Source organism: Larimichthys crocea, chromosome VIII (genome assembly GCF_000972845.2).
Source record: "Larimichthys crocea isolate SSNF chromosome VIII, L_crocea_2.0, whole genome shotgun sequence".
Lineage (NCBI taxonomy): Eukaryota > Metazoa > Chordata > Actinopteri > Sciaenidae > Larimichthys > Larimichthys crocea.
This window is the reverse complement of record NC_040018.1, coordinates 28,766,988-28,779,958: the sequence shown is the minus strand read 5'-3', so window position 1 is coordinate 28,779,958 and position 12,971 is coordinate 28,766,988. Positions and strand designations below refer to the sequence as shown.

Below are 12,971 nucleotides of genomic sequence, written 5' to 3'. Positions count from 1 at the left end.
CCGGGTCACCAAAAGACTTTTTTGTGTGTCTCTGCATGTTACATACTCCCTCCAAATTTTGTACACGTGGACGAAACCACACACCTAGGTGGCGCTGTAGAGCCATATGCGTACGTCCATGTGCGAGACCCCCAAAATGCGTAATTTTACGCCAGACATTGGGGGTGTAGGCAAATTTTCATGAGTTTTCGAGGGGATATGGGCCGTCGGATATGCGATTTACTTTTAAACGTCGTTCAGCGTTCGAAATCCAATAGGGCCTCGCCCCAGCGTGCCGTGCTCGGGCCCTAACTATAATTCTTATAAAAATATGACTTATAGTAGTGATAATGATAATAATAATAATATTTGTAGCAGGACCACAGCAGCAGACTCAACCACAATTCCCAATCTCAGCTTAGAGATAGTGAGTTCAGTCCCCCAGCAACAGGGATGGTTCTATCCAAAAGGAACATCATAAGACTACTTTAAAGTTGAGAGGCCTCAGGTTGTATGAACAACAACCTTGACTTCAGTTATGATTCGCTCTGCTGATTGTACAATCCGTCATGCTGCCAGGACCTGTACCCACCAGGAGGCGAGCAGGAATGAGCGGCTGGCTGCAAAGAAAACCCTTTGAAACGCTCCCTTCCTGCAACTTGAGTCATAGGCAAAACCTGCGCAGACAAACAAAAACAGGTTTCTTGCATCAGGTTTTGAACTGACACTTACAAACTGATTCTGTCTGACCTCATGGACACTATGGTCAGTTTTTATAGCATAGCTCAGTATCACCATTGCCTCATGGGGCTTTACATCTCTCTCCTCAGAGCAATGATTCAAATTACATACTGTTTATACTTCATACTCACTTTAATATACTGCATCTCTTTTGCATATTTTTCATATTTCTGTTTTACTTTTGCATTTTGTTTTTTTTCTTTGTCTAATTTGACAGTTAGTGTCTCTATAGGCAAGCACTTTTTGTATTTCCCCAGTCTTGTTTAGTTCTGCAGACTCACCTCATCCTTAGTTCGATGTCAATATAAAACCTACTCAAAACACCTCACTGCTCAGATTTCCCTTCCTCTTCCTTCTTTTCCCTTACTTCCTCCTTTTTTTCTCCCTTTGTATTCCCTCTCCCTCGTTTCAATTCGGCTGGTTTCATAACTCTGTGTCCAAAACTGTGGGGCGGCTGTTCAAAGGAAAAGTTCAAAAAAGGGCGCTATGGAGCGTTTTTTTTAGAAAAAATCGGCAGCGTTGACTTTGACGCGCCGTCACGGCCACGCCCTCTGATGAAAAGTTGTGATTTTGATAACTTTGCATTGTCGAGGCCTTGAGAACACACGCCAAGTTTCAAACACATCGGATAAAATCCCTAGGAGGAGTTTGTTGAAATGCGACCCCTGGAAATGACCCCAAAACCTGAAAAGTCCAAATTTGACAAAAATTGGACGCCGTACGCTTCACTGTAGCCCGGGTCACCAAAAGACTTTTTTGTGTGTCTCTGCATGTTACATACTCCCTCCAAATTTTGTACACGTGGACGAAACCACACACCTAGGTGGCGCTGTAGAGCCATATGCGTACGTCCATGTGCGAGACCCCCAAAATGCGTAATTTTACGCCAGACATTGGGGGTGTAGGCAAATTTTCATGAGTTTTCGAGGGGATATGGGCCGTCGGATATGCGATTTACTTTTAAACGTCGTTCAGCGTTCGAAATCCAATAGGGCCTCGCCCCAGCGTGCCGTGCTCGGGCCCTAACTATAATTCTTATAAAAATATGACTTATAGTAGTGATAATGATAATAATAATAATATTTGTAGCAGGACCACAGCAGCAGACTCAACCACAATTCCCAATCTCAGCTTAGAGATAGTGAGTTCAGTCCCCCAGCAACAGGGATGGTTCTATCCAAAAGGAACATCATAACACTACTTTAAAAGTTGAGAGGGCCTCAGGTTGTAGAACAACAACCTTGACTTCAGTATATGATTCGCTCTGCTGATTGGTTACAATCCGTCATGCTGCCAGGACCTGTACTCCACCAGGAGGCGAGCAGGAATGAAAACCTTTAGAAACGCTCCCTTCCTGCAAAGCTGTAGTTCCTCAGGACAAAACCTGATGCCAGAAAAACAAAAACAAGGTTTTTCTGGCATCAGGTTTTGAACTGAAACGTATTTACTGAAACTGATTCTGTCTGACCTCATGGACACTATGGTCAGTTTTTATAGCATAGCTCAGTATCACAATATGCCTCATGGGGCTTTACATCCTCTATCCTCAGAGCATTGATTCAAATTACACATTGTTTATACTTCACACTCACTTTAAAATATACTGCATCTATTTTGCATATTTTTCATATAAATTTCTGTTTTAGATTCACGTTTTTTCTACTTTTGCAGTATTTGTTTTTTTTTTTCTTTGTATAATTTGACAGTTATGTCCTATGAGGCAAGCACCTGGTATGTCCACATGTCTTGTTAGCAGATCAACTCATCCTTGGTTCGACTCTGCATGTGGGATTTGCAAAAACAGAAGAAAAACACAAAGAATATGATCAGACTTTAAATGAAGAGTCAGTATTTCTAACTTAATGAATAAGTTGTTTTCTCGTGATTAAAGAGCACAGATGACAAATTAGCCGACAGGAAAACAAAAAGACGCAAACACAGTGAGATTAAAAATGGATGCTTTCATTATAAATCAGGAAGCAACACCCGTAAAACATCAATAATACTGATCCTGGTACAGCAGTAACACTGTGAGGTGAGGTGGGAGGACCCCTCTGCTGGATGAACATCACATGATGAGGATTTCAATAACGAGACCACAAAACCACAGAGCTGTGAGAATATCTTGATAGTCGTCATCATTCACGGATAATGGCCATCAGAACAGGTAATGTGTCTTCCAGTTATTTACGCTCCACTAAAGGATTCCCACATTAACAGTACATGGTACAAGTGTGCTTCAGTGCTGCAGGGCCGGCAGGATGGATCCCATACAAGGACCGAAGCCCACCCTGTATCCATCTCCTTGACAGTGACCTAGACAGGAAGAGAAAGGACATTAATTATTATAATAATCATGATTATGGACATGACGTATTTAGTAAGCACTCTATAGCTTTATGTGACTTTTAACTAGGGCTGTCAATCGATTAAAAAAAATTAACAAATTAATCGCAAAAATTATTTTTTGCGGGAAATTATTTTTTAACAAATTAATCGCAAAAATTAATTAATCGCGATTAATTACAGAAATTTTTGCGATTAATTTGTTAATTTTTTTTAAATTTATCAATAAATGAATTGCATTTTTCTGAGACTGAAGCTTATAATGAATATTTATTTAAGTAAAATGATCAAATTAATGTAGAATAAACACAGAGAAAGTATATTTAAATTCATTCATGTTATTGGCTTAAGGTGCACATATGCACAGTGCAAACAGAAATATACTGACGAGTGCCACACTCCTGTAGTGTAGACTGGGTGTTTTGCTTTGAGGTGATATGTTAAAGTCGTGTTACTTCTGTGGAATTTAAATTCGGCTTTGCAAACTGTGCAAATTGCTGTCGGGCAACTTTTTAAAATGAAATGTTCCTCCTAAAAGTCCGTCCTTATCCATCTTTACGCCATAGACTCTCCTTTAGTTAGGATAGATGTTTGTTTTTTACGCGTTAATTGTTTAAAATTAACGCGTTAATTTTGACAGCACTACTTTTAACTTAAGATAACAGCTTCACTATCAGTTTGATTCTACACTGACTTGTAATCAGGTGGTCATTGTACCTGTTGTCACACACCACCAACTATTTGACTGATTTTGGGGAAACTGGATCATATTCTATGGAGAAAATGTTTTCTGGTGCTGCTGGTTCAGTCTAACCTGTGATGGTGACTTGGTCTCCGTCCTTCAGGAAGGTTCTGGTTTCTCCGCCTCCCAGATCGATGCTCTTAGATCCCCTCCACGACAGCTCCAGCATGGAGCCAAAACTCTCCGGATCCTGTTGAGATTCAGAGCGCACAGTATCAGCCCTGTAACACTAACACATGGACTGCTCATGTGACACGAGGCAGAGAGGCAGACGAGCACTGTTTTAATAGATAATGTGCTGCATCATGCGACATGCAAGTGAAAGACACTCACAGGTCCACTGATGGTACCAGAAGCCAGCAGGTCTCCTGCTCTGACGTTGCAGCCGTTGACTGTGTGATGGGCAAGCTGCTGCTTCATGGTCCAGTACATGTACTGAGTGAAGAGAGACACACTGTTATGACTTCATACTGATTGACCATTTTTCATAAAGAAGACTGCAGGTCAGACCAGCAGAGAGCACTGAGAGAGAGACTGCACTAACCAACACAACACAGGGAGATACTGGCTGGATAATTATTAAGACGTGTTGCAACTTATTAACCAGTGATACGTGCCTGGCCGCAAGAGGTGTGTTTTGTGTCTCTCCTCCCCGTTCCCTGTGTTTTTTTACAGGCTGCCGCTGCTGATTATTGGCTCCCCACATCCCCAGCTGGCCTATGGTGAAGGAGGAGGCTTCTCAAAAGGGAGGATGTCGCCGGCCTTCTCCCTCTTGCTCTTTTTTTCCCCACTTGTGCTGACCTTGTTTAATCTTGTCAAACTTTAAAGAGTTGTAAGAGGTGGTGTGGGGTTGTTTTTGCTTGGGACTAGGTAAGTTGGGGTACCCTGTACATTCCCACACATGTAGGCATTGTTTTTGTTAACTCACTAGGATTATTGGCTGTGCCACCTTTTGTACTGTTCTGAGAAGTCTTTTTTTTTAAGTTAGGCATTTTGTTTGTGTTTCTTTTCTGTAGCTCCAGAGAAGACAGTCGTACTTTTGTTGTATTAATTTCACTTTTGTTGGCACAATCACTTTGTCCCATCTTCCCCCACCTGAGTATCTTTTTGTTTGTTATAAATAAACTTTTTTTTTTACTTCACTACCACCGAGACTTTGATTGTTATGATTGTCGTGTTATTGTCCGACTAGGTTAGTCCTAGTGGACGTAACAACCAGGAAATATTTAAATAATTCGAATAAATAGATATAGCCGTTATTTAACAACCTGCTCAGCCCTCAAAAATAGTTCATGTCTGAAGTAAAATAATCAGGATGGGAAGGAAAAATCAATTTATTTTTATTTTTTTTAACTGAAACAATTATTGAGTATTATTTATTAATTAAATATTTCATTCAGTTACTAAGAAACACGTCCAGATGTGTGACTGACATGAAAATGGAATCTGGACAATGAAAAAGACAACCGTGTGTTTCTTAGAAACTGAGACGGACATTTCTAATAATTTGATATAAACAATAATTCCATTCATTGAAAAAGTAATCAGCAGATTATTTGATAGTCAACATAATTGCCAGTTGCAGAACCTACAGTTGTCTTTCATGTCCACAAACATCTCTGTGCAGTAAAGAGCAACATGTTATCACTATGTTCTTATTTTTTTTTTATTATCCTGAACTTTGCTGCATGTCAGTTTGTTTATGGTAAAATACAACCACATGTTGAAGATGGTTAAAAAATAAAAGTAAATGATTGTGTGACTGTTTTTAACCTTTAACCATCTTCAAAATGTTTAACATAACAAACATCATAGCATCTCTAAGTACATAAAAGGACACAGTGGACTGATTTTCTGACCGAGGCTTGCTCCACTGCTATTGGAGCACAGAGTGAAGGGGGCGGGACTTGGGATGTGTCAATTGTTTTATCTACAGGCTTAACGAAGGTTCATTTGAAGCCAGAAATACAAACAAATATAACCAATACCACAAGCTCCAAGTCAGATATGTCACAGTGTGATAGCATTAGTGATGGGAAGTTCAGCTCTTTTCAAAGATTCGGCTCTTTTGGCTCGGCTCCCTTCGAAGATCCGGCTCTCGAATGGCTCTTCATTTAGTATTTAGCCTTCTATATTGGCCTAATTTAGCAATTATGAATGGTTTGTGAGCTATTAAGCAACTTTTCATTAAGTGTGCAAGATTGTTTTTGTCTCTGCTCTGACGGATATTTTCATTTTTACAAATTCTGCACTCACTCCAAAATCATTGAAATGCAGCGAGATGATGCTTCTTTTTTTTTTAGTTATCACTTTTTCTTCTCCTCTCTCATTTCTTTACTCCTCTACCACTACACTCACAGGCCCTGTCCTTCTTTCACATAATGGTATGATCCTAGTCTGTCCTTGGATTCTGAGCAGGAGCAGTTTAAGATTTGGCTCTTCCCGACGGGAGTCGCTTCTTGTCGTTCACTCTGAAGAATCGGCTCTTAGAGCCGGCTCGTTCGCGAACGACACATCACCGGATAGCATAAAGTAGAACTGTATATGCCGTACAGAGTGTTTGCCTCAGCACAAAAGGTTCTTACCCTGAAGTTTGACTTGCAGATGGTTGCTGCCTCTGCCATGTCCTGTCCTTGAAGAGCGAACAGCAAAACATCACTCACATTAAGACACATATTCACTCCATGAAATATTACTGTACGCCTTGTCCTGACACAAAGCAGTGGGTCGTAGCAAAAGTAATTAAAGTTGAGGCTTTGTACACCACAACATTCAGCCATGCTCGAGTGCGAGTGTTTAACTACGCAGGTACACAGTGAAACTACTCCAGCTGACATTACAGTCACGTTGTACCTTTTAGTGACACAAACAGGTTAATGTTGAACGTGTAAGCATCCTGGTGCTGCAGGTAAGGCAGGGGCTCAGGATCCTGCAGGGACAGGAGGAACAGAAACATTTTAGTATAAACATCAGTACTTTTACTCTTTTGTAGTTTGAGTGAGTTGATAATTGGATGAAAATGTTGAATTAGTGCCAGGACAGAAGAGTCATCATGAGGATTATTTAAATAACTTAGCTGTGTAACTGGAACAGTTTTACAGTTTAATGAGAAAGTTACTTGAAGTGGCTCCAGACTTGTTGACTTGGATTTTGAGGTCTCCATTGGTCCCTTGTACTAACCTGGATGGAGTTGGGCACCGCAAAGGGTAAGAGTGCCTCCATGGGGACGACCCAGGGGGAGATGGATGTTCCGAAGTTCTTCCCCAGGAAAGGACCCAGAGGAACATACTCCCACGCCTGGATGTCTCTGGCTGAGAATGAACACAAATATTACTGTACAAAAAAAAAAGTAGAAACTATCAGGAGACCTTTCTGATGAACAAGGTGATCAAAAATAGTTTGTTTGTTTTTTAATATTATAATATTGTATAACATTGCAGATACACATGATTCTTGAAGAAGAGGGGCATTTATACAATTCAATTCTCACTCTGTATTTACATAGCATATATTCCTATATGTTCCTATCCTTCTAATCATATGTCTTCAGCCTCAACTGTGCAAGAAGAAGAAGAAGATGATATACTTTATTAATCCCACAAACGGGGAAATTCTTTTTACACTATTTATTTACAAAGTACAAGGCATAGACATGCAATTTTGGAGAGAGATGGTGGAGTGATGGGCAGCTCCCCTGAGAAGCGCCCAGCGAGCAGTTGGGGGGGATCGGTGCCTTGCTCAAGGGCACCTCGGCAGTGCCCAGGAGGTGAACTGGCACCTCTCCAGCTACCAGTCCACCTTCCATATTTTAGTCCATGCAGGACTTGAACCGGCCACCCTCCGGTTCCCAAGCCCCAACGGACTGAGCTACTGCCGCCCCCAAACAACAAACAACAGATAGTGAGCAAAATTAGAATCATTTGTCGGCAATCAATTGTCGAAGTATGTGTTCACATAAAATTATTTGAATACATACTTTATTGATCCCTCGAGGAGAATTTTTTTCTCCGATTTTTACCTGCATTTTACCTAAAATACAACCGCACACACAGAAAAAACGTGAGGGGGTGGTGGAGGGATGGGCACCCACACAGAGCGGTGCCCTGGTTAGCAGTTAGAGGTTCGATGCCTTGCTCGAGGGCACTTCGGCAGTTCCCAGGAGGTGAACTGACACCTCTCCAGCTACCAGTCCACCCTCCATACTTTGGTCCATGCTGGACTCGAACCAGCCACCCAAACCTAGTCCCCAGAGACTGAGCTACTGCCGCCCCAAAACAGTGAGACTAAATCATCTACAGGTGTATTTGATACTAAAGTGTATTTTTGTCTGTTGGTTAGTGTGGGTTATTTCATCTTCTACCATCTGTCTGATTCATTGTTGTCATTTGTTGATTCATATTTCATTTCATTCAGTCACACATCTGTTCACAATGTATTACATTATTTCTTCATTTACACTCATGACCTCGATATTATTTCAGTTAAGTTTGTAGGTTTTAACACGTTATTGCATCACGCTGTGATCGCTGCAGTTTTATGACAAATCAATAAATGAAAAAATAAGTTATTGCATAATCTTTTTGTTAAACGGGGAGATGAATAGGATGCAGAGTGATTCGCTGAAACAAAGTTTGGCTTGTGGTCAAAGGCTGGAGTGTACGTTGGCAGTGTCGTCTATCTCTGTCTGAGTTCACTAAAACATTCAAGTCTGCAAGCTTCTGTCGGGTTGGAGGGCCTCTTTATATAATCCTTGACATTTGTAATGACATGAATGTGCGTGATGACACAACTTGCAAGAACTATTCACTTCTGCACTTGAAACTAACAGCATTGTTTCATCTCTCATCTGCACAAACTGTCCACACCCTTTGCTACAGGAGCCTTTTGTCATTTTTGCCGAAGCTGTCACTTTATACTGACAGTAGCACACGAGGAAGATAATCTGTGAAGAAATCACATTCCTCTGCTTCTCATAGTGGCGTTCGCAAGAATCCACCAGGCCTGAACGAAATCAGCCAATCAGAGCTGAGAAGCACGGTTAATTGTTGAGTTTCATTCCCAGTTTGTCAAACCAGGGTCAGATTTTTGGGGACTCTATTTACCAATTATACATATATATCTATAATTATGTTAATAATGCACAAACACTATGTTTTTGTTTTAGAATGAGTCTGCCATCTTGAATCGTGTTTCTACAGCAGCCCAAAATGGACAAACACTGGCTCGAGTCTTTTGCAATTCTCGTGTGTTTTGCAGCCATCATTCAATCACGCTAGAAAGGAGAGGGTGAGGCGTGGGGGTTGCAATCGGCAACTACACTGCTAGATGCTAAATCCTACACACGGGTCCTGTAAATACACTGCCATGCTCATGTATGTCAGCAGACTAGAGCTGACTGCCTGGACTAGCTGTTCAGATCAGCACAGAGTGTGTTACCTGTTTGTTTCTGAATGCTGTAATCTATAGTAATAGTTCATACTGTATATGCTTAGCATGTCGTATGGAGACATACCTCAGAGCGATGTAATGTAACTTTGAAATGCTCAATAATGTCAGAATCCCTGTACTCCCCTGTGCTCCCATAGATCTCCTCCACTGTGAAGGTAATGGACCAACAGTGAGATAATCTTCCACTGTAAAAGCCTTTAATGCCGCTCTGCTCTCATTATCTCCATCTGTCCTCACACACGGGACACGGCTCATTGGCCGAGCCTTTCCGCCTCAACCACCGTGAGCCTTTAAGAAATTACTTTTCAATTAAATCGCCACTGCACCACCGAGATCAGAGGGGAAGAGGACGGAGGCATTTTCACTTTTAGCGTGCAAAGAAAAAAATTTGGGATGGCAAATATTCATGGAGAGCCTGCGGTGAACTCTGCACAGACTGATCTCCTGAGGGCTTTAGCAAGTACAAAATGAAAGCATTGTCAGTTCGCTTTGAAGCTGCACATTCAGCACAAATGTCACAGACTGAAAAATCTCTCACATTGTGCTGTGGTGAAAAAACCCCACAAGGGTACCGACTGTACTGTATCCGTGCACCAGTCTGATGTGTGTCCTTGAAATATTCTGGTGGAGAATGTGTTGCATCATGTGCAGGAGAACATTTCAAAGGCAAAACACAAACTCCACATTCACTGAATATTTATAACATTTTAAATTCATCTCCAGCTTTCCAAAAGTCCTGCACTGCGTGTCATGTTCTGTATTTGTATATCTCTATATGTCTTTAAAGTCTGTGTAAAGGCAATTCTGAGATTTCTTCCAAAATACATAATATATGGTGTAAAATAGTTGGTAAAAACACGTGAAAAGAACGATATATTACTGAAATGTGGAGTTAGCGGTTCAAACAGTTTTTCATCAGTTTTCAGTCTCAGGATTTTGTGGGCGGTCCTTAAAGGGTGGCTCGATGACACGCTGAGGCCAACCTGAGCAGAGAGATAGAGATGAATTCATCTCACTCAGAGTGTTTCAAAGTCAGTCATGTCATTCTCTGAACTCATCTGACACGTTTCAGTCGCTTCAAAATGGCTATTCAACTGCTTCCACGAATGGGCGTGGCTTCAGCACATTCAGAGGACACGCCCCCACAGTCCTGGAGCTGAGAATTCATTTTTACCTGATTTTGACACCTAATTTCATAAACTTGTTGATGTTTTTAATCATTCAAATTTGGCAGGGTGGTTAATAACGCTTTCTTCTCTGGTCTGACAGACTCAGAACACATTTATTTTTACTTCACACAAACTTTAAAGACATGTTTATGTAAAACAATCTCTTTCTCTGTGGAGATGAAAAGAGAAAAGTTGAACTCACTCTTTGAGCCTTATCTAACAAGCCTTTGAATTTTCAGCATGCAGCAGTTTTGAATTATTTCAGTGTAAGTAAGTTTGGCAGCTTTTCATTTGGTGCTGAACAAAGTGCACAGCATCTCCTGACCTCACATAAAACACTGTGGAAAAAAAATACAGTCTTTGTTTTTAATGAATTCATTTCCCCTCACTGATTTAGATTTCTTCATGAAGGCCTGCTTTTTTTTGGAGGGGCGAGCGTTTGTTTGATTTCATTCATGATGTGTCATCAGTCAGTCCAACAAAGCGACTTTTACAATACAAACAACCCTCAGAGTGCAACTGTGGATCATCAAGACAGGAAGTAACAACAAACCAAAGGCAGTTCATGTTGTTAGTTAACTTTAGATTTCTATTTCTGTCTAACTGACAGTGCAGTGCTGACTCTGTTCACTGACATTATGGCTCTTCTTGTTGCATGTTTTTGCATTTTCCAACATTGTGCAGTTAACACTCAGTTACAGTCTCACTTTACCTGAACATTTCCCCTAATTTTCTTCATTTCCTTCATGTTATGATGATCTAAATGTAACATTTCAATGAATATGCACATAAAGGTGTTGCCACAATGTTTCTCAGTTCCTTTAAAGGTGCAGTGTGTAAGATTTGGGGAATTTATTTTCAGAATAAAGCAGGCATGGAATATAATATTCATAACTATGTTTTCATGAATGTATAATCACCTTTAAATAAGAATCTTTGTCTTTTTGTTACTTAAAAATGATGGGAAGACAAAATTTGGGATGGCAAATATTCATGGAGAGCCTGCGGTGAACTCTGCACAGACTGATCTCCTGAGGGCTTTAGCAAGTACAAAATGAAAGCATTGTCAGTTCGCTTTGAAGCTGCACTTCAGCACAAATGTCACAGACGAAAAATCTCTCACATTGTGCTGTGGTGAAAAAAACCCCACAAGGGTACCGACTGTACTGTATCCGTGCACCCGTCTGATGCGTGTCCTTGAAATATTCTGGTGGAGAATGTGTTGCATCATGTGCAGGAGAACATTTCAAAGGCAAAACACAAACTCCACTTCACTGAATATTTATAACATTTTAAATTCATCTCAGCTTTCCAAAAGTCTGCACTGCGTGTCATGTTCTGTATTGTATATCCTATATGTCTTTAAAGTCTGTGTAAAGGCAATTCTGAGATTTCTTCCAAAATACATAATATATGGTGTAAAATAGTTGCTAAAAACACGTGAAAAGAACGATATATTACTGAAATTTGGAGTAGAGGTTCAACTGTTTTTCACCAGTTTTCAGTCTCCGGATTTTGTGGGCGGTCCTTAAAGGGTGGCTTGATGACAGCTGAGGCCACCCTGAGCAGAGAGATAGAGATGAATTCATCTCGCTCAGAGTGTTTCAAAGTCAGTCATGTCATTCTCTGAACTCATCTGCACGTTTCAGTCGCTTCAAAATGGCTATTCAACTGCTTCCACAAATGGGCGTGGCTTCAGCACATTCAGAGGACACGCCCCCACCGTTCTGAAGCTGAGAGTTATTTTTACCTGATTTTGACACCTGATTACTAAACTTGTTGATGTTTTTAATCATTCAAATTTGGCTGGGTGGTTAATAACGCTTTCTTCTCTGGTCTGACAGACTCCGAACACATTTATTTTTACTTCACACATGTTTATGTTATAAACATCTCTTTCTCTGTGGAGATGAAAAGAGAAAAGCTGAACTCACTCTTTGAGCCTCATCTAACAAGCCTTTGAATTTTCAGCATGCAGCAGTTTTGAATTATTTCAGTGTAAGTAAGTTTGGCAGCTTTTCATTTGGTGCTGAACAAAGTGCACAGCATCTCCTGACCTCACTAAAACACTGTGGAAAAAAAATACAGTCTTTGTTTTTAATGAATTCATTTCCCCTCACTGATTTAGATTTCTTCATGAAGGCCTGCTTTTTTGGGGGGGGGAGCGTTTGTTTGATTTCATTCATGATGTGTCCTCAGTCGTCCAACAAAGCGACTTTTACAATACAAACAACCCTCGGAGTGCAACTGTGGATCATCAAGACAGGAAGTAACAACAAACCAAAGGCAGTTCATGTTGTTAGTTAACTTTAGATATCTATTTCTGTCTAACTGACAGTGCAGTGCTGACTCTGCTCACTGACTTTATGGCTCTTCTTGTTGCATGTTTTAGCATTTTCCAACATTGTGCAGTTAACACTCAGTTACACAGTCTCACTTTACCTAAACATTTCCCCTAATTTTCTTAATTTCCTTCATGTTATGATGATCTAAATGTAACATTTCAATGAATATGCACATAATGTTTCTCTTGACTCGGTTCTTTA

General features: G+C 40.5%; 1 protein-coding gene across 4 annotated transcripts in view; it reads right to left on the bottom strand.

The window, feature by feature from the left end:
• Positions 1–2,662: 2,662 nt before the first annotated feature.
• Positions 2,663–12,971, bottom strand: part of fah (fumarylacetoacetate hydrolase (fumarylacetoacetase)) — a 29,896-nt gene continuing 19,587 nt past the window's right edge. For all 4 annotated transcript variants that reach the window (XM_027281869.1, XM_027281871.1, XM_027281872.1 and 1 more), the window contains exons 10-15: positions 6,989–7,119; positions 6,662–6,737; positions 6,394–6,440; positions 4,142–4,243; positions 3,881–3,998; positions 2,663–3,036 (exon numbers count right to left, since the gene is read on the bottom strand). In XM_027281869.1, coding sequence (XP_027137670.1) covers positions 2,960–3,036; positions 3,881–3,998; positions 4,142–4,243; positions 6,394–6,440; positions 6,662–6,737; positions 6,989–7,119 — 551 coding nt within the window. In that variant the 3' untranslated portion in view covers positions 2,663–2,959. The remainder of the gene's footprint in view (positions 3,037–3,880; positions 3,999–4,141; positions 4,244–6,393; positions 6,441–6,661; positions 6,738–6,988; positions 7,120–12,971) is intronic.